The following is a 27,406-nucleotide window of genomic DNA, read 5'->3' on the forward strand; positions in this document are numbered from 1 at the left end:
TTATGGAAAAAATGAATTGTTTCGAAAGCCTGACAGTCTTGCACATTATCGAGAGCTTCATGCTTTAGAAAAAAACCTTGTGCTCTAGCGGACAGGGCTCCCAGGGGGCATGAGGGAGCCCGACAGGGCCCCATCTCAGAACCATATTTCTTAGCTTGCCGGGGCTCCACCCCAGCTAGCACCGGCCCACTTAAATCCCTGATTGTAGCCATGGTAGTGCACTGGCTAAGGTAGGCTAAGATTACAGCATAGCACATATATGCAGTCTGTTGAAATAATCAGCTAGCTGCTTCATTTAAAAACTTACATTTTAGCCTAGAAAAATGTCCCACAATCATACATCAGAAAAACTCAGAATCATAAGGAGATCAGAATTGAAAAGCTATAAAAGTGTTTAAAACCATAGGAAAACTAAGTTAAAAAAAACCTAACGCATTGTGGAACCTCGCGCATGCATTCTCCGAGCGCAGCGGCAATGGATTGTTTCTTCCTCAGATCACTCTAGACCCAGGATTCTACAACCTTTGACTCTCCAGAGGTTTTGGACAACAACTCGCATCAAGCAAAGTCAATGGTGAGGGATTATGGGATTAGTAGCCTAGGATATCTGTTGAGCCGCTGGTTGCACAGACCGCTGCTCTAGACTAGAAGTTTCAAACTAAGCTCTAGCAGTGCCGGAGACTGTGCATTCTCCAGTGCTGGTAGTCGCGGAGCGGGACGGCTTGGTATGTTGCCAACAAGGGGTACTTACGTAAGTGCACAACCTAGACAGCCAGTGAAAAAGCGTGGCACTCAATTTGAAGGTGTCTGGGCTTTGGCCATGATTCTGCAACACCACGCTTGATGGGTTCAAAAGAAAGTATACCAAGAACTGGGCAGCACACTTGCTCTCTACAAAGCTGTGCAGTTCTCCTCAGAACACACCCAGTTCTCAAATGGTAGAGCCTAACTGTTCATCACCGGCTGCTCAGTCTCATGGAGCACTTTGATGCACGTGACTTGTTTGCCTGCTGCTTATTCATTGGTAATGACGGGCAGGCCCCTTTCCACATGGCTGTAACGCTCACCTGTTCTTTCCCACGGGGGCGTCTCCAGACACGCTTCTGAGGACTCTTCCATATTCCTCTCTTGTCCGGAACCTCTGGATAAGCAGATTCGGCTCTAGAAGACAGGAGGGGCAGCTTAGATAATTTCCTACTAGGTCACCCACCTCCCGCATTCCCGTGCAGGTCCCCTAAGGACGGTTCTCACCTTTTTTATATTAACGATGCGCTCACCGTCCTGCCACTCAGGGTAGGGGTGCGTTATTTTGGGCCCGTATCGCCGAGTTACTTCACTGGCGAGGGCCGGAGTTCAGACCGGCTGCAACTCCTTCTCCAGGTAAGTCTTTAATGTAAAGTCTTTATTGATGAAAATAAGGCTTTGGCATGAGTTAACTCTTGTCTTAGTCGCACGTGGTGGAGGTCGCGAAGAAAGCTGAAGCTGTTCGAGCAGGTAAGCAGAGTCGCCTTGCGGCGCTGGAAGCGTCCTAGCAAATGACTAAACTGCCAACTTGTCTTGCAGACCTCGGCGACTAGAGGTGATGGACTTGCCTTGATGCTCTGAGGTCGGAGGATGCTGCAGAACTGGTGAGTATGGCGATGAACTTGCCTTGGTGCTCCGAGGTCGTAGGATGCAGCAGAACTAGTGAATATGGGGATGGCCAGGCCTGGGTTGGCTCCGAAGACGATGAATAAGCTGAGCAGGTAAGAATGCTGAGCAGGATGAGCGTCACGCTGCAAGGCAGAATAACGCGAAGCGCGTGCTCTTGATAGGGTGTGGTTTAAATAGCTAGGTAGTGTCCCAGGTGCCCTTGGGCCCGACCCTGAAAGCTAGACCGCAGCATACAGTTCTCTAGTATTCCACATGGGGCCAGTCATGCTTACCCATTGGCCATAGGAAGCACGTCCCAGTGAGCGTCTCCTATGCCAGCAGCGCCAGGACTGGCTACAGGGCATCCGAGGAGGTCCCACTAGGGTTCGCCAGGGCCCGTGCCCCTTTGAGGGGGACAAGGTCATGACAATGGCTCTTTAATTTTTGTTTCAGTGTTTAAAATCCTGCCTGCCATTCATATGCAATGGACTTCTGTTTGGGGCCTTTAAATGCACCCCAGAGCAGGGACACAAAACCCAACCCTAGAGGGAGACACAAGCCACAGCCATACACAACCAGATGCAATGAAGCCATTCTGGGTCTCCAACCACAAGTCGCCCCGCTGTGTGGACTTCGAGTGTGTAGGGTTCTGAGAGTACAGGTGTCTCGTGGGTCTGCGGGCGATAGTAGAGAGTTTGTGGTATACTTGACTGAGACACATGAATGCTGCCTGCCTGGCAAACACTCTACACAACTGCAGTCCAGCATGTAGGAGCCTTCTCTGTGGGGGGCCGGTGTAGGTAGAAGCCCGTACATTTTGTAAGGGTAGCACAGAGGCCTCTAAAAAGTTTCTGGAAGAGAAGTTCCCAGATGTTGATGCTCGTATTGCCGTCCGGTCGAGTCCAGGTGTTGACACTGGACCAACATGCAATGGTGCAGCGGGGTGTCTCTGTCGCCACTTGATGGGGTGCATTCAGGCTCGGACTGGCCTATAGGGCAATGCCCAAACCAAAAACACCAAATGCTAGTGTGGGCCAGTTTTCTGGTCAAAGTGGGCCAGTTTGATAAGTTACTTCACCATCTAGCTGGTAGTTTTGACCCGCGTTACTGAATATTCTTTAAAATATGACATTTTATCGGAGACCTCCCCCTTAGGTACTACTCAAACAGTTTGTTACAAAAAGAATAAACTGCCATTTGCAACTGTGGGCAACTTTTTCATTGGTGCCCGAGACAATTTTATGCCCCAGTCCGACCTAAGGTCCATTATTTACTGTAGGGTCGGGATTAGTGTTCTTCTCTCATGTAACATTTTGATTGGTCCACTGAGGTTTAATGTATCATCCTTCAGATTACATCTCGTTCGTTTTTTATGGCTTTAAAATCAGTGTCTTAAGATACCTATTGCAGGACCCCCACATTTACCCCAGTGATTCCCCCCCCCCTCTCGCTCAAAGCCTTTTTTGGTTAAAGCAAATTAGCACTCGCATTGGAATTTTGGGTTCTGTCCAGCCAATCTTGATCCTTGGAATGTGGACCGTAATTGCTGATAGATGGGCACCTTTCTAGGATTCTGATTGGATCTGCCCAGTGTTTTCTACAGTGCCAGCAATTCCAATCCTTTAGCGCTGACGCCCTTCTTCCGGTGCCTTACGGCGATCACGCCTCTGTTTTTTTTCATTCAGCGGTCATTGGAGTCTTCCCAGCCTACCGGTCTAGTCTTATGGCTTACTCGTGGGTCTCAGCTGTCTTTCCCTGCTCTTATGAAGTGCCCATTTCGATTTCTAGAAGTTGAAAAGGGACACTGCTTCTGAAACAGACATTATTGCGGCCATTTTGGAACAGGTTTTCTCTCCTTGTTTTCACATCAAGATTAATGTTCACTGCACAGCATTTCTCCCAGTGTAAAAATGTTTGCCAAAACAATTGAGTCTTTGATACAAGTTTAAGAGCACTTCGGTGCTAAGGGGCGTATATGTTCACGATTTCCCATAACAAATCATTGTAGGCTCCGCCCACTCCTGCACTTAAGTGGTTTAGGTGCCGACCCCTGCACTGATATACCTACTGAAGGAATGTCTTGAACAAGCAAATGTATTTTCAGCCTCCCATCTTATTGGGTCCTTTATTTTGGAGGTTAGTGTGGGTCTCTGGGGGGGCATCAAGTCCTAGTGTCTGCTATGTGTATCCTCGGCATGTCGCAATGGAGTCTCTGCACTTGGGGTTCGTTCTTTCAGCAGCAATCGCTCATGAAATACCTTATGGCCAGTTGCACTCAAAAAGCTTGGCAGCAGGTGCATGCACCCTATCGGCTAGCTCACTCTCATTAGCATCAGTTCTACATATGGATCTTTGCTGCATGTAGTTGGTCTCCCTCAGGATTCTTGTGCAACTCCTGTAGCTATGGAGGACCCAACTCCTTCAGTTTAAGTATTGTTTATTGAAATGTTGCAAATGCAATAAGCTACTGCAGAAAATATATATTTAAATGCAATGTTAAAAATAATGCCTAATGTTAGACAAACTTGTCTTATAACAGCAATTGATTATCATTATCTGATAAATAATATAAAAGACATGACAAAAAAAGTTAGGTAGAGGGGGTACACAATGGAGAACTAAAATATTTGTATTATTCTGTACAGGTTCATGTAGGTTTAGGAACATTGGAATTGCGATCAAAGTGTTTAATTCCAGCAATCGGTTAGGGGTTTTGTCAGAGGGCTATTACATATTTTGGGTGGTATTTAGACTTGTCTTAAAATGGCGGTAACGTGGTAGCGCAGTGTATTTAGAGTAATGCCCTATATGAGACACGTCTTGCCCTCTCTTATAGTTGTATTCTGTTTAGGATTGAGTGTAAGTGCAGACTATTGGACTTCACACTTACAGGGACAGAACAGCACCAGCTGTTTTTCTGGTCACTTATTTATAAAACCAGACTACCGTCTTTGACGGATCTGCTCAGCGGTCAGCATGCACTGCCGAGACACACACACACGCATCATAGGTTTTCTAGCTTGCAAGCTGGTTCTCCAAACTTTACCTTCCACTTTACCACATGTGGTAAATATTTTTACCGCTTTTGGATACACTAGGACACTTCCTTATTATTTCTCTATTTCAACAATAATCCACATAGACACGAAAATGCAACTCCACCAATTCATTTTTTGCAAATACTTTTTCTTTTTATACGTGTTATGATTTAAAAATAGGTTCTGTGATGCACATTTTAAAACAAGTTAACCCTTCAGCAATAGATACATGAGCCATCTTTGTTCATAATGAAAACATTCATTTCTTCTTACCCAGACCTCGAAGCCCGATGCGGTTACAAAATGTACTGTCTAAAAGAAAAGACATAAAGCACGTAGCACAAAAGCATGTCAGGCGAAAGAAAGAGGGAAAACAGACATTCTTTAAAAATATTCATAACTGTCTAACTGACGGAATATCACACAAATATCTGCACGTCCCTCAGTTTCACCAATACTCACTTCTAATGTGTAGGATTTCTGCATTGTTTATCACGAAAGAGTCCCTCTCTGAAGTGTCTTATCTGCAAATGGGAGTTTTGCAAATTTTTCAGCTTTGGCAGCCGAGTGACAAGCCAGCGGCCTCACTCTGACCCGTCTTTCTCAGACAGCTTCTTGGAGAGCATCTTGACCTCTCTGCACAGCCTGGCTCTGCCCTCTTTGCACAGCCGAGCTGCCCTCCTGGTCTCTTTTCTCTGCCAAATGATGAAACAACCTCCACCCACTTGCAGCTAGATTTATACCATAGGCTTGTCAATCTTACTGACCCTGCCTCTTTTCCTGACGTCTCCTGTCACCCCAGGCGATCCTTCTAAAATCATGGCATTTCTCTCTCCGAACACTCCAGCTCTTGAGCATATTTGTATCAACTTGCTTCCTGCAAAGCACACAATAGTGCTTTCAGAATGACCATGACAGCCAATGCATTTTCTTGCATGTTTAAATTTCCACTGAAAAGCAAACAGAATCTGTCATCGAGACCATTTACACTGCAATGTTAATGGGTACATTAATTAATTACTGGGGAAATGTTATTTAACTGTAAATTGTTAGTTGATTACTTTGGGTTAGCTTATTCAGTGCAAACTGTACAGATGGCCCATTCACTATAACATGGAATGTTTTACATGTGTTCAGCACATTTCCATTTGCTGTCTTTTTCATACGCAGTGCCACTACAGGAGTGTTGTAGTTGAGAAATTCAATGAATGGAGGCCACTTTAATTGGAATGTGTGCTGCTCATGGGGTCGACTAGCAATGCAGGATTCAATTCTACGAGTAGAACACAATATGTTCCACCGTTCACTGATGTTAAGGTTGTGTGCGTCCCCAGGTTGCCCTTGCTGGCCGTGCAAGCTGGGTTGCTCCAGGCTGCCCTTGCTGGCCGTGCAAGCTGGGTTGCCCCAGGCTGCCCTTGCTGGCCGTGCAAGCTGGGTTGCTCCAAGCTGCCCTTGCTGGCCATGCAAGCTGGATGCCTCATTGCTAGTAGCTTCCGCTCTCTTTGACCAGGTCACTGGAACGCCTCCCTCAACCCCACGGCAGCGCGTGCTTTCCATCTGCGTCTGGCGGCAGTTACTGGATAATGGTGTTTTTATTACTGTTGTGTGAGGCCATTGCAGGATCACGGCTAAAAATAGATGTGCTGCGAGCCGGTTTTACAGTGCGGGGGTAGCAGTCGGTGTGCATGTGTGGGCAGCTGCATGGAGGCAGAAGGCTTGCAGTGTGTGTTGCGATGCAGTCCATTAATAAATGTGTGTGAGTGACAACAGGGCTGGTCTTAGCGGCTGCAGCACCCTGGGCAGCAAAACAAAAATGTTGCACCGCCATCCCCTCACGTGCGCCCCTGGTTATGGAGGGGCACCAAATTGTTCAATAGGCACAGATCAGCTCCCTATTGTTATGAAATGCGCTCTGCTCCTGACCTTGAAAAACTCCCCTGAACTGGCGTAGTAGGTGGCTAATGGCAGTGCGCCACAGATGGTTGCCCGGGAGGCCCACCCCTAAGGCCAGCAGTGTGAGAGACTGTCTTTGTATGTATCTACAGGTGTAGTGTATACTTGCATGCAAGTGGACATCCCCTTGCGTGTATGTGCTTTCCCACCATGGTATTCGAGTACCATCTTAGAACCAATGGGAGACTCTGCCAAGCTCCTCAGTTGCAGCAAACAAGATGGTCCGTGTAGGAAACACAGGCTAGAGAGTCCCCTTCCAACCCCAAAAACTTTGGGGGTATATCTTCTTTACAGAATGTCTACATGTGAGGTCATTCTCATATAGAGAATGTGTACGTGCACCGCTACCCTTACTTTCAGATCTGGCATACGAGGAACCGCTGGGCCCTTGGCCTCCCCCAAAAGGAGTGCCGATGTTGCAGCCATTCTATCCTCGCATCCAAACCCTGCGGCGGTCCGAATCGATATATATGGCTCAATGATACAAACATGAAAATGAGCCTCAAGCCCAGGGTGCATTAGTGGTTCGAGCATACAGCCCTTTGACCCCAAAGACATGGGGACAGTAGGCGTGTACCGGACCTTGCATCTTGGTATGCTAACCTTGCTAAGTTAGATACGTGTAACATTGGTAGTAGGACTACAATACGAGTGGTAGCAATCATTTTTCCAACCGCTGGGCTGGCTCTAGCAAACGAGCACCTGACTATGTGACTCCTACACCTATACCGAAACAGACACAGAGTGTGGTAGAGAGAGGGCTAGTTTGGCGTTAGACATAACAGATCCAGCTAGTTTCAATTTAAAGACCTTTCGCATAAATCTTTTTTTGCTTAAGAAATGTTCACCCAATAGGACCGTCGAGCTCCCAGCAGCCGCTTGCGCCTCGAGGAAACGTGATATCCGAATCAAGAGTTGCCGTTGCGTTGCAGATCTCGCTACAGAAGAAATATTTCTCCTATTCCTGGTAAAAATCCAACATGACTCATTCAAAGCAGGCAAACCGATTTGCTTTAGATGAATTGTTGCTCTGGCGAGGGACCTCATCCGTTGAAGAGTCCCTTAGCTCTGCCCCGACCCTTACATCGCGCTTCGTCCTTTTTCTTCTGCATTTCTGTGAGCGGTGTTTCATGGGTTCCATGTTTTTGTTGGCTCTCAATTGCTTTTTAGCTCCTGAGAACTCTGTTGAATCTCCTCTTACTTGAAGCTGAAATAATCAAACAAAACATTGGTGGTGGTGGTGAGGCTGGGGGGTTTGATTGCATCCATACCTGCGGAGAAATCGAGGACTCAAGATTTACGATACCGCGCCAGAGAAGTGCCATTTAGCGAGGAGTGGAAGAGGATAGCCTCCGGTGGATGAGAGGGATGTTTGCTGGAAATCTGAAGCTTTTCAAGTGCACTTGGTTGCTCTTCCTCCCAGATCAGTTCTTCACACTTAGAAATCAGATTGTCCAGAGTTCTGCCCAAGGTGTCATTTTGCTTTGATGTCACTGCAGATGTTTACTACACCATAGCTGCGGGAGAATCATTAATCATAACAAATAATTTGTTAGGAATTCGGGTGATAAGGGCAAGTCCTGATACCAAGATATGGACCATTCAGGACGTTTCTTTGGCCTTCTGTACCTCAGGTCTGTCACTGTTGCAGCAAATGCAAGTCCTCTGCCTGCAAGATGGCCGCCGCGTTTGCTGTACACCATTCACTGTTGAAGCTGGTGAAACCATCACACAATGGGGTTGTCAGCCTGTGATGAAAATACTTCAGTTCTGCAATAGTATAGGGATAAGTAGCTGCTAAGCCAACTACTCAGTCCCACACTACTACTACACTAGCAGGGATCCCAATCATAAAGGTGAAACAGGCATAACCTGACAGGTATACTGCCTGTGTCTCTTTTGGTCACGCAGGCCAGCTATACTCTACAGGAGGGGTTGTGAACTGACAAATATAGCAACCCAAAACAGCTTTAGTAAAATGATTTCAGAATTAATGCCCGATCAAGGTTCTATGAAAATGTGGGAACTTTAATGAAAAAAATCAATACAACTAACTAAAACACTGAAAAACCCATCCCTGTAAATGTAACACAGAAAATGCAGGACTTAGTGTGGATGTCACTCTGGGTTGATTAGCAGGGGTGCTTAGGCAGGGCACTTGGCATCAATTTCACTAGTTCCAGGGTAGGCGTTTGTAGAATAAAAGGTAGAGAAGAGGCACTTTGGTCACGATGGTCCCAACAAGTGGACAGCGGGAGGGGGCCTCTTCACGGTACCTTTTTGGTTTCTTTTCTTTGGAGCCTCAGCAGCATTGAGACAGGCTTCTAGGAGCTTCCTGATGTAATGAATCCGCATCTGGTTGCAGGAGCTTGTCCACTGGGTCTAACATGCGTTGCAGTCCAAGCAGCATTGGCATGAAGCAGCTTGGGACAAACGGACAATGTTCGGGACTGTGTAGCTCACAAGTGCGTCAATATAGGAATCGAGGCCCAGTTCTATTCTTTGCCTTCTGGGTTGCCGGGCGCCCCTATCCAGGATCTCTTGGGACAAGGTGGGTTCTTAGTTCTTAACGTTGTGAGGAACTCATGCTGGCAACAAGTAAGACAGACACAAGTGGTCACAGTTCAGGGGTGTTTATTGAACAATGAATGATGTGTGCAAGTTGGAAAAACGCCTATTCTAAACCTAAATCTAAGATGGAAGAAACCGTCGACCATCAAAATGAAAAATAAGGAAGTCCTAGTGCCGCCGTGTCAATCCGCATCAGGGGAGGCGATGCTTGCCTTTCCACACCGTTTGGCTGGAGCACGACCTTGAACACGGCTGGTCCGCAAGCCGCTCTTTAATATCCCTTGCCTGCCACCTACCCACCCTCTTTCTATGGGCCATCTCTTCTGTAGATGGCCTCTACCCTAACAAAGATGGCCCTCATGATCACTCAGTGGGGGGAATGAGCACCATACACAACTTGGGAAGAGCCGTCCAGTGGGCACATGTCACCTGCAGAGCCAATAGGGGACCACCTCTGCCCACCCCACCTCCTACTTTGACAGCCCAGTTGCACTTGCGCTGGAACCTGCGTCTGAGATGTTTTTCTCCCGTGCATGGGCGCTTGGCATCTTCTGTGGCACAGGTTGGGGTGGGACATAAGTGGGGCAGAGGACGGGTAAAGGGCACTCTTGACTCTCCAACTTGCTGCAGGATGTAATTAGCGATTTCAGGCGCAGCGTGCTTTGGATGGCTCTCCTGGAAGATCGCGCCAGCAGGTTATTAAGCATGGAGAAAATTAGCATCATTGCAGCTCTGCGGGCTCATTAAGGCCCCTGTCAATACCTCTGCCTGAGATGAGCCTCTTCTCGACGCCGCTGCGTGACTCCAGGAGCGCCGACGCTGCACGCCGTCCGCTTAATTGGTACTTCCCAAACACAAGACACGTACTTGTGTGTATACTGTTTACTAGAAGATGTAGGTTCCAATAACCTGCTGGCAGAAAGCTTGCCTTGTGTAGCTGGGACGTGGCCTAGCGGTTTGGTCTGGGCCGCTCCTGTTGGGACGTGTTGTGGATTATATGGTAGGTCCACTTCTCTAATGGCACAGACAAGCTAAAAATACGGCTGTCCAACTCCAGGCCACGAGGGCCGGAGACCTGATGGGTTTCAGGATATCCGTCATTAATATTCGAGTAAAAATGTGCACACATTTAGAAACATTGTATGCAAATGTATCTCATGACTATTGGGGCATTCTGAAAATCCGACATGTTTCCAGCCCTAGAGGCCTGGAGTTTCACAACCCTGAGGTAAAACTTGATGGACAATGTTGCTCCCCAGAATTTGTCCTGCTCGGGGCTGTTGCAGGCAGGGGCCTTCCTAGTACTGGACCAGTTCTGTCAGGTAACCCCCCGTGCCCTACTTGCCCCCCAGGCCACCCCTCCCATTTTGAGATTTCCAGCTCAAGAGGACAAAGCCAGTGACGGAGGCTGTACTGTTTCTTTCACGATCTTCATCCCCCCCCACCCACCTCCTGTCCTCCCCATGAACTTGGCACCAGGCTCCCCCTGGCACAGCAGGGCCCTGGCAATGCCTCATCCGAAGGGAATGTAAAATGTCCTCTTATTAGAAGCGACCCGTCGCTTTCAGGGCCGTGAAGAGGGGCTCATCCCCTTTAGGGTAACGGCTGTTAGAGGCCCCTGGGAGAGAGATTGTGTTCCTCCTTTGGGGGTGCGTTTGCTTCCCAGTAAATGTTTTTCGCTGGGAAAAGAATGGCCTTGAAGGACCCGGTTGGAATGCAGGCGCTTTCCGGAACAGCCTCCCCGCACCCCCGGAACGGTGGAATTCCACGGGGTCGCTGCACAGTCGGGAATTGGGCAGTGGCGTGAGGCCAGAGGCTGCAGCTTTGGGAACATGGAGTCCCCTTGCCAAGGGTTCAAGAGGAGGGAGACTGGGTCACGGGGTGCCGGCTGGACCGTCCGCAGTAGCAAAGCAGGCGCAGCGAGTTGCCCGAAATGGCCATAAAATGAATGTGGCATATACTGTAGGCTAGCGGTATTCAAAGTGTGGGGCGCGACCCCCCAGGGGTCCACGGGTGCATGCCTGGGGGGGGGCCTTGAGAGCTCAGCATGAAATTGAACAAAAAACTTTTTTTTTAAAAAACATTTTTTTTTATAGATTGTAAGACATGGGCAGGGGTGGCTCACATGGTCGGGCTGAAGCATGAAACTGTCTCAGGCATCAATGAAAAAGTGGCCCGCAGTTGTAAATGGATATTCATCCCTTTAGTCATAGGCTGGGCCTCATTACAACTATGGCGGTATGGTAACAACGGTGCCGGTAAGCTACCGGCACCTTTTCTACCGTACCGCCATAGTAAGAGTTGTGCTCGCGGGTGCCTGACAGCCCGCGAGGTCTGACCTGGCAGGCCGTGCAGCACCCGTGAGCACAACTCGTCGGATGCACCGGTAGCTCAATAACGGTTTATTAACGTTGCCGGTGCATCCGAGCTCCCCATTCCCATTGAGCCCTATGGGGTTCAATTGGGAATGGGTATCTACTGGTACCGGAACCCACGAAAGGGCAATTATCAGGTCCGCCTAACTCGGCATGACCCGGTAATTGCCCATTCGCTAGTGCCGGACCCGGATGCAACTCCTGCGGCAGCCGTGCCGGTTGTACCGGCACAGCTACCGCCAGGGTTGTAATGAGGCCCACTGTTTCAACAGTACCCAAGGGGTTGCTTTGTGTTAAAATATAAGTACATTGTGATATATTCAGCAACAATGGTCAAAATGAATAACTGCATAGTTGAGTAACTCATCAAACTGGTCCACATTGGCCAAAATGGTGGCCCATTTTGACTGGCCCACACTACATTTTTGGTACATACATGCAGACAGGGCAGCCTGGAGCAGCGCGTTTCAGCACCCACACGCAGGCCAATGCAGAAGGTACGATTATGTTCATTGTTTTTATTTAAACATATGTATGGATGCGTGTATGCTTATGCTATGAGTGAGTGTATGGTGATGGGTGCTCGTGTGAATGATAGAGTGATTGCTGTATGAATGTGCAGCGCCTTGCATACACACATAATCATGTTGATTGTGTTAGGCCCAGTGGGGCCTAGGGGACAGGGATGGTATCTTTTTACTGGACATCTACCATAGATGTCCAGTAAAAAATGTCATGCCTGCCGCCTGGGCCCCCCGGCACTAATTGCAAACTGTTTGGCTATTTACCCATTTTTTTGTTAAAAGTATGCTATACAATGCAACATTTTAACGCATTATTTAAAAAAAATTCACAGGGGGAAACCCCTCCCCGAACCCACCTTTATTGGTTCGGGCTCCCTCACTATGCTCCGTCGCTATGACATTTTGGGGGGAAATAGTTCTGCCCCCCCACTTAAAAAAATCACCAGCCGCCACTGGCCCTCAGACTGTGTTGGGAAAGGGATGGGGGAACCCAGGGAATATGGTGGGAGCACAATGGGCGGGAACCATGGGATAGTGGTGGGAGCAGAGTGGGGAGAGCCCATGGTGTGTGATGGGATGGGGAGAGACCAGGGACTGGGTAGGAGTGGGATGAGGGAGCCCAGCGACTGTGATGGGAGCAGGTGACTGCGCGCAATATATACTGTCCATTTGGCATTTCTCGGGGGCCCCGACCTGCCCAAATTTTGCTCAGGGGGGCCCCAGCCCAAAAAGTTTGAAGACCACTACTATAGGAGGTGGTGGAACTGGAAAACAGGCCAAGGGGAATCCCACAAGGGGGGGTCCAGCAGTGGGGGCGGAGCTGGCAATTGAACTCCGCTCAAAGGAAATGTTTTAAAATAGTGAAATTTCTTTCATGCTGCTTCTTTTCAAACTCCACACTTTAAATCAGTTCCATGGCAGTGGTGGACCCAACATACTGATGGCAATGCACTGATTTTTGGTCCATTAAGGGATCCATAGACTCGCTCTACAGTAGAAGGCGACCAGGGTAGCTCGGCAGGTTCAGTGACCGTTGCTGAGATGTTATATATTAAAAACTGGTTGTTAATCGTATGACTTTTTGCAATTCCTTTTTATTAACAAAACAAGTGCTATAAAATGTTTGGTCAGGGTATGGGTTGGGCTGGTCGCTTAATTATATTCATGGCAAAAGTGGGGGTATTTCTGCCCTCTGTAGTGAAAATCAAAAGTTGGCACCCATGAACTCACAGTTTAATTTCCTTATAACTGCTGTCAGCACAACAGAAGAATTTATGTGTGATTAAGCAGTTTGACAAGTATATAATATCTTTATAAATATGACCTGTGATAAAAACACAAAGGACAGGGTATTTGTGTCCAACAAAAAAAGAAGCACATTTCGCAGACAACCAGTGAATGCAAGTTTAAGCAGCATTTTTGAGTTTTGAAATTACTGTTTTTTTTTCCTATGAAAGGGTGAGCTGCACATTTGGAAAACAATAGTGTACCCAGGGTGTAGAAAGCCTGTTTTTAACAGCGATGGCCCCCCTCCCAGTTATATTCATGGCCCATTGATTGCTGGGGGGGTGTCCATTATAGGCCAGAAGAAAGGAAACAGGCTAGGCAAATCGCACCTACAAACGCACGAAGGACGGCTGGGCAAAGGAGCACAGAGCAGTTTCTATCACCGAGCCCCCAGCTTCTAAAAGCGAAGCTGGGGGCTTGGTGAAGCCTTGTCAATGCTGGCCTGGTCCAAGATCCGTGGAGACATCAGATGCCGGATCTCAAACCCGGCAAGAGCCGGCCCAATGACCAGCACTGTCTTTAGTAAAAGAGCGCCTAACACAAACTGCATAGATTCTCGGCGCTTTAATGTTCGCAATGGCGTTCCTTTTAATTAATTCCTGGATTCTAAGTTTGTAAAATGGCATTTTCAAGCAGTCCTGGCTTTTTAGCCAGCAGCACGTTGCATGTTGGGTATTGTAGGCTCGTGTTGCGAAACGTAAAACCAAACCTGTCCCCGGGATTATGAGGAAATTGCCTAGGGAGCCAGTACTGGGTTCGGGTGTCATGTGTGACATAGGTATTCTTGACATCCAACATGTAACCTGAAGCAGGAGCAATCTAGTTGTAAGTTTGCTCGGTAAGATAGCTCAGCGGGTTGACCGATCACTGCAGTGATGTGTGTTCTCTATAATAGGTTGCAGGTTTGAATCCCAGCAGAGCCAGCTCGGCCTTTCATCCTTCCGAGATCGATGAATGAGTACTCTCTTCGGTTGGGTGATCTTGTATGTAAATATGTAATATGTAAAGTGCTTTGGTGAGAGTCCCAGGAGGATAGCTCAGTGGCAACGTGTTCTCCTGAAAGCAAGACGACACGAAGCAACACAGATTCTTTCCCCGGGTTCGTGTTTAGAAACCTCGGGGTATTTAAGCGCGTTTAAATATGCAACTAAGACAACAGCAAAAAATTCTGTAACAACGCCTCGATAGCCCGCAGGCTGTGTGAGCGCTTTAAAAATGCAAATAAATAAATAAAAGAGCACTATATAAATAAGACATCATTATTACAACCTATTTCTGTCATTGGGACCTTGGGTTAGGTTAGCAGCCAACCAAGTTGCTCTGCCTCGCCCTCTCGCTGTGCCACTACCACCTGAAAATGAAAATAAAATCCAGGTGGCTCTTACCCGCTGCCCCCTCCAACAGTGCTGCAGCCATGGGAATATCCAAGCTGGTTTTCTGGCTGCCCCGTTCCTATTTTCATGGGACTGTCTTGGTTATACCTTTTTTTTTTTCAGTTACTGCAGGGTGATTCCCTCAAAAAGAGGCAGGTTTTCCTTCCAGAAAAAGTGATTAACCATTACACTGGGTATTTTCCGCGGCTGGTTTGCTTGGGGTCTATTGAAGAGGGTGGCGTGCCATTGCCAGCGGTTGTGGGCTGCCACTGAAATCATTCTTTCCAATGATTTCATTCCTTGTGACGGAATCCCTTTTACTACCCACCTCGTTCTTTTGTGTAGTGCTTTTGGGAATGTTTGTGAAGGCTAGTCCCACAGGGTGGCAGGGCGGGGACTGGGAGGTTTGGCCCTCAGCGAGGGCACTGTAGCTCTTCACTGAAGCCGGAAGAGGTGGTCTGCTACCCCTCGCCACCCAAAACACATCCTCCTGAGATCTCTATGCTAGCTAGATTAGGTAGTGTCAACACAGTGTGTGTGTGTGGGCCTGCCGGTGTTATTCCTAACCAGCCTCTGGGAGTTAATGACTTGATAGCATCTCTAAAGAAGCCCCTGGTGTAATAAAAACATCCCAAACAAGTGTTCCTGCAGCCACTTGCTTTGTAAGCCGGTTGCATCCTAACAAGTTTCATTGAAGTTCAATTGAAAACAAGCATGGGCTAAGCTATAGGCATTTCCTAGCCACTGCCATCATATACCCAGCTACTACTCGCACGGTATCCAGCTGTTGCCATCTTATGATCACGTCAGTATCTGGCGAAAAGCACAAAAGCCAAAACGGTTGGCTTTGACAATGCTCGTTTCACGTTGCTTTGGGAACCGCTGTGCTCCACTTACCAGAGACCATTCTCTCGACCTCGAGATTGGGTTTCTGTGGAGGTCTGGCGCCATCTGGTGACCATTTCTGTTCAGCGCACCCTCATTTATCCTTTGTAGTTCACTTCACTGCAGAAATGAACACGTGAGGCTTCCACCCCCCGTGTATGCTGCCAATCGTGTGCATGTATGTATGTAGTGTGTGTTTATGTATGGATATATATTTCTACATGTTACGAAGTCGGAGTTGAAGACTGTTTGCTAGGCAGCACGAAATGTTTCACAAACCTACCTCGCCCGCTCTGAATCTTTTGCCAAGATTTCGTAAAGTTTCATTCAGGGAGTGGAACAAGTAAAAAGAGCGGGGGGGGGGCGAGAACACACAGACCGAATCACATTCAGGCCCCCTGCTGAATTTCTTCCAAACCGTAGTGCACAAACTGCTTCCTTAAGAGGTTGAATCCAAATTTGGGCCAGTGGTTGACGTTTTACCAAAAGAAGGATTTGAAGTTGACTGTCTGTCCCCTTTTGGAGGTGGGTAAAGGGGCGTGCCCGGATTCACGGGGGTGCACGGATCTAAATTGCGTCACCAATGGTTACACCGGACAGGGGGCGGGGGCACAAATTGCGTGCTACGGTGACTGCTGCTGGTGCGGTTAGAAGCACTTTAGCCGGTGCACAGCCAAAGCCGCCGCACCCCAGCAGAGAGCCTCCATGTTACGGCTGCAGGGCAGGTGGTTGCATGCTGTGTGGTGCGGGTAGGCGGTGCCACGTGGGTACTCTGACCTGATCCTGTACTTGGCTGCAGTGGGGCTGGCTAGTGCACCCGGCTGGTGGATGCACGTCCAGCTGCAGTGCAGAGAATGTACTAGAGGGCACGCTGCACGGATCTGTGCATTACCCACCGGGCATAGTCAGAGATCATGGCCTGCGAGAAGTGTTAATAGATTTCTTGGGTTCGGCTCACAGTTGCAGGACTTGCACTTTGCTCTGAACCTTTGGGTCATGACTGCCCTGATGAGTGCATTACCAGTAACCTGTGTGATGTTGCATGTTATGCGCTGTTTGTATAGCGCCTACTGCCATTGGTATGTCCCCAAAGCACTGTGGGGGGGTGAACGCCCTTCAGAAGAGCGTAGCCTGAGGGTGGGTAGGTAGGGAGTGGTTACGCCTTAAGTAGCAGCCCACGGATAGCAGATGAGTGGGTGGGTGCCTGACCGATTGTGAGGGGAGTGGGAGAGATTGTTTATGTGAAGATCTGCCCCGCATTTTTCGTGCGACTCGGGTGTAGTGTGTTGGAGGTGGTGGGTGAGCAGTGTTGGTTGCAGATATGTGGTGGTTGGGGGAGGGCGTACCCCGCTGACACCTAGTTAGTGTGGCCTGGCTGAGATGCATTCCGTGGGGGGGGGGGGCTGAGTCCCACCCTGTCAACTCCTCAGGTGCCCACGCATTCCTGTGGGGGGGAGAGGGAGTGATAGTTCACCCAGACGATGGACCAAGTCTGCGAGGATGCTGAGGGGAAGAGCACCTGACGTCATGAGCGATGGGGTGGGAGTTATTCTTGCATTGCTGACATCATTGTTGAGTGGGAGTGTTTTTTTTAGGTTTTGCGCTGTACAAGATGCAAAATAACCTATTTTATCGCACGGATTTCCTCTGCTTATTCGTGGGAGAAAGTGGCTAAAAAAAATAAAAACTAGGTATACATGTAACCTATTCAAATAGTTAAAATGGTTCTAGGTCATTAGCCCCCCTGGCGGTTGCAACAAAATAACGCCTTTATTTAGACCAAACAAAATAACGCCTTTATTTAGACCAAACAAATTAACAAACAAAATAACGCCTTTATTAAGACCGAACTAAATAACGCCTTTATTTAGACCGCCTGGGAGCAGACTCAAATGGGCAGGATTTTCCCCCCATTGGAGGGTTTCCACCTCACCCTCCCTACCCCACAGGCAAAGCCACCCTCCTCACTGCCACCCACCTTCGCGGTCATCCGACCCAGCCGTCAGTTGAGGCTTTCGCTACCACCTTCTCGCCCCCCCCCCCTTCGGCTGACTCCCACCCTGACACAGCCCTCTCCACTCTGCTATATCTGATACTCTTGATATCCTTTCCCCTGTCATGAGAATCCACCTGAAGCCCAAAGCCAAATGTAACTTCTGGTATGAGTCAGATCTCATCACCTTTAAACGCAAGTGCAGGGTGGCAGAGAGGAAATGGCGGGCTTCATGTTCATCCTCTGACAAACTGACCTGCCGCCTGCTCCAAAGGCAATACCGGCTCTCTGTTCTAACTAAGAAGAGAGCCCTTATCCAAGCCCGCATCTCTGCGGCATCTAACAACTCGGCTGAACTCTTTAAAATCTGCAAGGAGCTGGCCAACCCTGCTGCAGTCTCCATCTCTCCTAACCCCTCCCAGGCCCTCTGCACGGCACTGGCCTCTCACTTCATTTCAAAAACTCAGGACATCCTGTCCTCTCTCTCCTCCTATCACCTCCCCTCCCCTATTCCCTGCTCTCCCTCTGGCCTTTCGGCAGCCACCCCTCCTCCCTCCTTCTCTGCCTTTCCCCTTTTTTCTGCTGACAAGGTATCAAGTCCGATCTATGAAAGTCTCATCAAAACAGGTACACCCCTATTCCTCCAAAACTATCAAGGACCACATCCGCTCCCTGGCGCCTGCCTTGGCTGACTTCTGCAATCACTCCTTCGCCTCTGGAGTCTTCCCATCCCCCCTCAAGCACTCCCTTGTGCACCCTCTTCTTAAGAAACCCTCCTCCGACCCCTCCTGCCCAGCTAACTACCGCCCAATCTCTATCACTCCCTTCCTGGGCAAGCTCCTGGAGAAACTGGCCATCTCCCAGCTTAATCTCCATGCTGAATCTGTTGGTAGTCTTCATGACCATCAATCTGGCTTCAGAGCGGCCAGAAGCACGGAAACTGCTCTCCTGAACATCCGTGAGGACCTGCTCTCAAACCTTGACTCTAACACCCCTTGTGTTCTCATCTTGCTCGACCTCTCTTCTGTCTTTGACACTGTTAACCATACCATCCTGCTCAACCGTCTCCGTGAGAACCTGGGTATCACTGGTCAAGCTCTGGCGTGGCTGTCCTCCTTCCTCTACAATCGAATCTCCCAGGTCCAACTGGTTTCCTTCCTCTCTGACATCTTTTTCTCTACCTGTGGTGTCCCCCAGGGATCTAACCTCTCCCCCTGGTTGTTCAACCAATATCTGGCACTTCTTGCTCACCGCATCGCCGCTCTCTGTCCCAACTTTCAGTGCTACGCGGATGATACCCAGCTCATTTTCAGGCTACCCTCGGCCTCCTCTTCCACTTCCCTCATCTCTGAATGTCTTTCTGCTATCCAGGAATGGTGTGCCGCCAACAACCTCTGCCTTAATGCCAGTAAGACTGAGATTCTACTCATCGGCACACCCACTCCCTCCTTACCTGCAGCTCTCTGGCCGGCCTCTCTTGGCCCTCTTCCTGCTCCTACCTGCAAGGCAAAGAACCTCGGGGTCATCTTCGACTCCACACTCTCCTTCTCTCCTCACATCTCTGACGTCTCTAAGAAGTCACACTACCAGCTACACCTCCTCAGAGGTATCCTTCCTTTTCTCTCCTTCCCCCAGAAGCTCACTGTCTCCAGAGCTCTGGTTCTCTCTAGGCTGGACCATTGCAACAGCCTCTATCTAAATCTTCCTGCCTCTACTCTCCGCCCTTTGCAACTCATCCAGAACAGGACTGCGAGACTTGTCCTTGGCCTCAAGCCCAGGGACCGTATCTCTCCAAGACTGAAATCACTACACTGGCTCCCTGTGGCTGCGAGGATTAAGTTCAGAACCCTCTGCATTGTCCACAAAGCCTTCTGGGGCCTTGGGCCAAAATACCTGCAACTCTCTCTTCCTAAATATCTTCCTTCTCGAGCCCTTCACTCATCCACCTCCAACTACCTCAGGGTCAGCTGCTTCTCCAAGCAACGAGCTGGGGGTAGACCTCTCTCCGCAGCAGGGGCCTCCCTCTGGAACAGCCTTCCTGCCTCCCTGAAACTTGAGGAGAACCATCTCCGGTTACGGAAGCGCCTCAACACCTTCCTCTTTGCCTCCGCTTTCTCTCCCTCTCTCCCCTGCTAAAATTACTGAAACTGTACTGAATCTGCAACTGGGCCACTCACCGATCTCGGTCCTGGGCCCAGCCACTCTTCCTTGCACTGCCTCCCTGGCAACCCCTGCACTACGGGACTGTCTCTGTATCCTACAGCCCCTTCTCCCGGCACTTACCCTGCACTTGCCACCAGCTGGCCCTATTATTTATCTTGTATTCTACTAACCACGTATTGCACTTTCCTTGCACTTGCCACCAGCTGGCCCTGTTATCTATCTTGTATTCTACTAACCATGTACTGCACTTCCCCTCTCCCCTTCCCCTGCACTTTTTCCCAGTCCCCCTACCCTGCACTTGCGCGATCTGAATGACACCTGGCCTAGTAGGATCTCTGTCTGTCTCCCTTTGTTCCCCCCCCTGCCTCGTCGCGCCTTGAAACACTTGTGTATAGGCGCGTTACAAATGCCATATCATATATCATATCATATCATAACACGCATGCCATGCTACCATGCCCCCGCTGTCTCCGCCCCAATGACCCCAACCTCTTTTGTTAAGGGTACCCTTCCCCCTTCCTTGGCCCCATCCAAGCAGCCACCCCGCCCTACCCCAACACGCCGCTTCGCTGCACAGGCGCCTCCCTCTTCCAGGCCCACCTGTTGCGCTCCACTCCTGCAAGCATTTCCTGCGTAGTCTATTTTTTTAGAGACGGACAGGAAACGTGGTCCCAAGACCTGACCTCAGGATAAGACCCCTGTCAGGCTGGGTGGTTTCAAGATGCGTGAAAAGGTGTGGCGAGGAACAGCCAGCAGTGTAATAGCATCTATAGGAAATGGGAACGGCGGGCTGTGATATATGGGATGTGGAACAGCTGTTCGTGTAATCGCATCTATAGGATATGGGAACAGCGGGCTGTGACATATGGGAAGTGGAACAGCTGTTCGTGTAATGGCATATATGGGATACAGGAACAGTGGGCTGTGATATATGGGGTGTGGAACAGCTGTTAGTGTAATAGCATATATGGGATATGGGAACAGTGGACTGTGATATATGGGATGTGGAACAGCTGTTAGTGTAATAGCATATATGGGATATGGGAACAGTGGGCTGTGATATATGGGATGTGGAACAGCTGTTAGTGTAATAGCAAATATGGGATGTGGGAACCGTGGGCTGTGATATATGGGATGTGGAACGGCTGTTAGTGTAATAGCAAATATGGGAACCGTGGGCTGTGATATATGGGATGTGGGACAGCTGTTCGTGTAATAGCATATATATGGGATATGGGAACAGCAGGCTGTGACATATGGGAAGTGGAACAGCTGTTTGTGTAATAGCATATATGGGATATGGGAACATTGGGCTGTGATATATGGGATGTGGTACAGTTGTTAGTGTAATAGCTTATATGGGATACAGGAACAGTGGGCTGTGATATATGGGATGTGGAACAGCTGCTAGTGTAATAGCAAATATGGGAACAGCGGGCTGTGATATATGGGATGTGGAACAGCTGCTAGTGTAATAGCAAATATGGGAACAGCGGGCTGTGATATATGGGATGTGGAACAGCTGTTCGTGTAATAGCATCTATAGGATATAGGAACGGCGGGCTGTGATATATGGGATGTGGTACAGCTGTTAGTGTAATAGCTTATATGGGATACAGGAACAGTGGGATGTGATATATGGGATGTGGAACAGCTGTAAGTGTAATAGCATATATGGGATACGGGAACGGCGGGCTGTGATATATGGGGTGTGGAACAACTGTTCGTGTAATAGCATATATGGGATATGGGAATGCGGGCTGTGATATATGGGATGTGGAACAGCTGTTGTGTAATAGCAAATATGGGAACCATGGGTTGTGATATATGGGATGTAGAACAGCTGTTCGTGTAATAGCATAAATGGGATACGGGAACGGCGGGCTATGATATATGGGATGTGGAACAGCTGTTGTGTAATTGCAAATATGGTATATGGGAACCTTGGGCTGTGATATATGGGATGTGGAACAGCTGTTAGTGTGTATCACAGCGATAATACGAAAAGGCTTCTCTCCTTTGTGCAGTGCAGCGCGTACCGCACACATGGACCCCACCCTTTCTCACTGTGTCCGAAAGCTTCGCATCTCCATTCTCACGCTCGAGCCGGAGGTAATTGCAAAAAAGCAAATATAAGATCACTGTCCCGTGTGTGAACCGGCCTGAACCAGGCCTTGCAGCTCATCCGTCTCCACAAACCTGCCCGTGCACTCTCACCCTCGCTGTTGGAAAATTACTGCCAGTGTAACCCTGTGTCCCTGCACGATATTCTCTTGATGTACCAGATACGTGACCCTGCCATGAAGCACACCCCAGCGTGCCCCGAGCTAAAATCAGACCTCTGTCACAGTATATTGTCTCCCACTTCTAACAAACATCAACCTGCCCCCAGCCTCTTTGATAAGTCCAGACCCACCCCATAATTGATGTTATCATACTGGTCAAGCCCCTTAACCTGGTACCCCATATACGTCCCAATAAGCAATGGTGCGATTACATGAATACAATTTATAGGTTTTTGATGATTTGCTCAAAGGAGTGGTAATGACTATTGTTTAGTGCATGTTTGATGCTAGTGTATTATGTTAGCTTAGTTAGCGGCCACCCTGCCTCACAGCGACCTGACCCTCACCCCGCCTGGGCACAGACAGATCGACCTTGTGACGCTCATCCTCCCGCCAACCCAGCAGCCAACCACGGAGGAGTAGCACCTATACGCGCCTATACAACGTGAGCTTGTGTCCAATCATAAGGAACGTTGCAACATTCATGTCTGACATCATTTATGACGCGTTCTGCCCTTATAATCAATTGCACGTGTATTGTTTGCCAGAGCGCTCTCGGGCAGCAGAGTTCTCTGGATGCCAATTCTTTATAAAGAAAGACTAAATCTCGCAGCCTGTTCTTAGTCTCATTCCCCGTTGGGGTGTATCTCATTTATTGGTACTGCACGTGCTAAGATGGGGATGGGCCTTTACAGCAGTTAGAGGCACCATCCCGAGCTCAGTGGGTTATTGTGCCTCCCGCGGAGAGCTGTGACCTGAGCAGTTAGAGGGCACCATCCCGAGCTCAGTGGGTTATTGTGCCTCCCGCGGAGAGCTGTGACCTGAGCAGTTAGAGGGCACCATCCCGAGCTCAGTGGGTTATTGTGCCTCCCACGGAGAGCTGTGACCTGAGCAGTTAGAGGGCACCACCCTGATGGGGCCGACTCAACCTTCTGATGTCAGTAATGGGAGTGTCTGGGCCTTTATTTGCTGCAAACTTGGTTAAGCGCCTAGAATCTCTGAATGTATAATGCTAGGCACTACAGCTGCCGTTCTCACTTTGTCCCACTTTTCCCCCCTTGCAGGGTTTGAGCTGCTGTACCAGCCTGAAGTGGTGCGTCTCTACCTCTCCATCCTGACCGAGAGCCAGAACTTCAACACCTTGGAAGCCGCCGCTGGCGCCCTGCAGAACCTCAGCGCTGGAAACTGGACAGTGAGTGGGCTTCTGAGGGCTGGCGAGTGCAGCCCTGGATGGAAACAGGGGCGGGATCTGTCTGGCAGGGCAGTAGGGTTGTGCTGGACTCTGGTGGTAAGTGAGTGAAGTACTTTCGTGAGGGGAGAGACTCCCTGGTGCACGGCGAGTGGGCCTGGGGCACTCTGTGAATGAGACTTTGATGGGCAGTGACTGTACCTTTGGTGGGCTCAGTGTATGTGTGTGCGTGCCTCTGAGTGGCGGTGCGCGTGGCTCTGGCAGATGGTGCGCGTGGCCCTGGCGAGGGGTGCGGGTGGTCAGTGTGCCTGTGACTGAAGGAGAGGGGAGTTTATGGTTTGGCAATGTGTTGGATTCTGGGGGTTAGCGAATGGGACTCTTTCATGGTGTGAGGGAACACTGCCTGCGGTGAATGGCCATGTGCCAGGCAGTGAGTAAGGTTCTGATGGGCAGTGAATGTGGTTTTGGTGGTCAGTGAGTGTGGCTTTAGTGGGCATGGGAATTGAATGTGGCTTTGGTGGGTGGCGAGTGTGGCTTTGATGGGCATTGAATGTGGCTTTAGTGGGCATGGGGGATTGAATGTGGCTTTGGTGGGTGACGAGTGTGGATTCGATGGGCATTGAATATGGTTTTGGGCATGGGGATTGAATGTGGCTTTGGTGGGTGGTGTGTGTGGCTTTAGTGGGTGCCAAGTGTGGCTTTGGGCATTGAATGTGACTTTAGGCTTAGGGAATGAACGTGGCTTTGGTGGGTGGTAAGTGTGGCTTTGGTGGATGGCACGTGTGGCTTTGATGGCCACTGACTGTGGCTTTGGTGGGCATGGGGATTGAATGTGGCTTTGGTGGGCATTGAATTTGGCTTTGGTGGGCATGGGGATTGAATGTGGCTTTGGTGGGTGGCGAGTGACTTTGATGGGCATTGAATGTGGCTTTGGTGGGAGGCGAGTGTGGCTTTGGGCATTGAATGTGACTTTGGGCTTAGGGATTGAACGTGGCTTTGGTGGGTGGTAAGTGTGGCTTTGGTGGATGGCACGTGTGGCTTTGATGGCCACTGAATGTGGCTTTGGTGGGCATGGGGATTGAATCTGGCTTTTGTGGGTGGTGAGTGTGGCTTTGGTGGGTGGTGAGTGGCTTTGATGGGCATTGAATGTGGCTTTGGGGATTGAATGTGGCTTTGGTGGGTGGTGAGTGTGGCTTTGGTGGGCATGGACATTGAACGTGGCTTTAGTGGGTGGTGACTGAGTGTGGCTTTGGTGGTGGGCATCGGAAATGCATGTGGCTTTGGTGGGCATGGGGATTGAATGTGGCTTTGGTGGGTGGTGACTGAGCGTGGCTTTGGTGGTGGGCATGGGAATTGCATGTGGCTTTGGTGAGATGTGAGTGCGGCTCTCACAGGCCTTAGTGGCCATGTTGGGATGTTCTTAGGGTCATTTATTAGACAGGAAATCACAGGACAGGGTCGTCAACCTGCAGCTCTCCACGTGTTTTGGACCACAAATCCCATGACCCCTCATCATTGATCACGCTGGCTGGAACGGATGAGAGTTGCAGTCCAGAATATCTGGGCATTCGAAGGTTGCAGGCACCGGAAGTATGGCAGAGGTCATTCTAAGTTTCCTTATGGGTCCCCGGGTCAGCAGCCCCAGCCAAGACTCTTCTTGAGGTGCAGGCAGCGTTCAGAATACACTATGACTCGAACAACACTCACTTTAAGCCCAGAAACTATCACCCAAACTATATCCCAGCTCCACACGAGAAGCCCAACCAGCAGATCTTAGAACACAGGAAGCGGTGCAGTGCACGTGACGCCGTTAACACCCCTTCCTCTGCCATAAGCTAACATAGCATCAGTCCTTCATACCTGCGGTGTGCACACAGGTGAAGCTCGGTTGCCCACCACTATTATCTGCTGGAGTGTGTGCCAATGGGGCACAGTGCATAGTATGGCTCTGCACACTTGATGCAGCATGGAGGCTTGTCGGCACCCTCTGTTTCCACACACTCCAATAGCAGAGCGCCTTAATGCTCGGGGCCTGACTTCTAGGCACATTGCCTCTGTTACCTTCAAATGCATGAAAGGGCACCTCCGGGTACACAGTGGGCAAGCAGAGGTGCACACGTGTTCTGCTCTCCTGAAATTATCCACGCCCTATGCCCAAGTTGCAAAATGAGAAAGACACTGTCTTTCTGGCACTGTCCCCAACTCTGACTGGCACAGCTGGCAACAGAGCAGTTAATGGGCGGGTGGGAGTGAGGGGATGCAGTCCAGAGCTGGTCATAGCCCCAAGGTGGTAGGCAGGCCACACACGTTTTAACAGGACTAAAGGGAATGTGGGTCCTTGACTTCCCCCACGCAGCCCACGAGCAGAACTCCTCCTCGCGGCTGCTGATCCCGCCCCCACGGCTGCTGATCCCGCCCCCGCAGCTGCTGGCCCCGCCCTCGCGGCTGCTGGCCCCGCCCTCGCGCATGTCATTCCACAGTTGCTTGATGTTTCTAACACAACGCCTCTCTGCTTCCTTCCTGTTCCCATCAGTGGGCCACCTACATCCGGGCCACCGTGCGGAAAGAGCGAGGCTTGCCCGTCCTCGTCGAGCTGCTGCAGTCGGATTCAGACAAGGTGGTGCGGGCGGTGGCCATAGCACTGAGAAACCTCTCCATGGACCGACGCAACAAGGACCTGATAGGTAGTGCCTGGTTTGAGCTGGTAAACCCATGGACGTTTCTAAAATATGACTCCTTCGTAGAGGCCCATGTGACATGGCAGAGCCCTTGATCATGCCACATTTTAGTTTTGGTTTGGAGCCAGTGCTGTGTGGTTGAGATCATTATTTCTGAGTCTTGGCAAGTGGGCAAAGTGAAGTAGACACAACCTCTGGACCCTGCCACTGCATGTCCATGGCAAATCTGTAAAAGACTCCCCCGGGACCCTGGCCCAAAGACTCCCCCGGTACCATGGCCCAAAGACTCCCCCCCCCGGCGGTACCCTGGCCCAAAGACTCCCCCCCCGGTACCCTGGCCCAAAGACTCCCCCCGGTACCCTGGCCCAAAGACTCCCCCCCCCGGTACCCTGTCCCAAAGACTTCCCCCCCGGTACCCTGTCCCAAAGACTTCCCCCCCGGTACCCTGGCCCAAAGACTCCCCCCCCCCCCCCCCCCCCGGTACCCTGGCCCAAAGACTCCCCCCCGGTACCCTGGCCCAAAGACTCCCCCCCCCCCCCCGGTACCCTGGCCCAAAGTCTCCCCCCGGTACCCTGGCCCAAAGACTCCCCCCGGTACCCTGGCCCAAAGTCTCCCCCCGGTTCCCTGACCCAAGGTAACCCTTGCTGCCTCTGATGCCCCTCCCATGCACCGTGAACTGTTTAGCATTTAAAGCACCCAGTGGATGGTTGGGCATTTGCCCTGTGTGCCCAGGGTGCACCCTTTGGTTTCCCCTTGAATGTCCCCCCCATTCCATTCTACCCCTCTGTCTGTCCTGATCGTTCTTTTTTCTTCTATATTCCCTTCTTTATTTATTTCTATTCTTTCCTTCTAGTCTCGCTTTCTTTTCCTTTGATGTGTTCTATACTGGTCTTCCTTTCTGTCATTCTCTCCTTCTATGCATGGCCACTTCTTTCCTTTTGCCCCTCTTCCCCATTTATCCCTCCTATGTTTCTTTCTTTTCCACGTTTCTTTCTCTGGCGCTATTCTGTTTTCTTTGTATATCATGGCATGTAAATATGAGGGCGGTTGCACGTGGAACACCTCACCGCGGAGGCGGTGGTGTCTGTTACTAACAGAAGCTTGTGCTAGTCGCGCCACGTGCACCTCTCTGCGAGGAGTTTATGCCTTTCTCTGGGGATTGATGAACACCTTCCTGAGGAGAGAGTGTGTGTGTGTATGGCACTGAGGGAGTTCTATGCATTTCACTGAGGAGTCGGGCATGTAACTATCACCCCAGGTGCATTACCAGACCAGTAATGCCACCCCCCTCCTTGGGTTCTATTGCTTAATTAACACGCTGGATTCCTTTCAGAGACTGATCTAGACCTGACAGGTCAAGCCAAGCCACACTTCATGATTACTATTGCCAACAGCTGGTTAGCGTAAACAATCCAACCACAGACCTAACCATACTTCTGACTGTCACTTGAATTAACAAA

The 27,406-nt window shown here is 49.9% G+C and overlaps 1 protein-coding gene across 13 annotated transcripts in view; it reads left to right on the forward strand.

Annotated features, from left to right (window-relative positions):
• ARVCF (ARVCF delta catenin family member) overlaps positions 1-27,406 on the forward strand; it is a 2,420,581-nt gene that overhangs the window by 2,313,686 nt on the left and 79,489 nt on the right. For all 13 annotated transcript variants that reach the window (XM_069620022.1, XM_069620031.1, XM_069620027.1 and 10 more), the window contains 2 exons: positions 23,144-23,271; positions 25,802-25,952. In XM_069620022.1, coding sequence (XP_069476123.1) covers positions 23,144-23,271; positions 25,802-25,952 — 279 coding nt within the window. The remainder of the gene's footprint in view (positions 1-23,143; positions 23,272-25,801; positions 25,953-27,406) is intronic.

This window comes from Ambystoma mexicanum, chromosome 10, assembly GCF_040938575.1.
Source record: "Ambystoma mexicanum isolate Mex_15411 chromosome 10, UKY_AmexF1_1, whole genome shotgun sequence".
NCBI lineage: Eukaryota > Metazoa > Chordata > Amphibia > Caudata > Ambystomatidae > Ambystoma > Ambystoma mexicanum.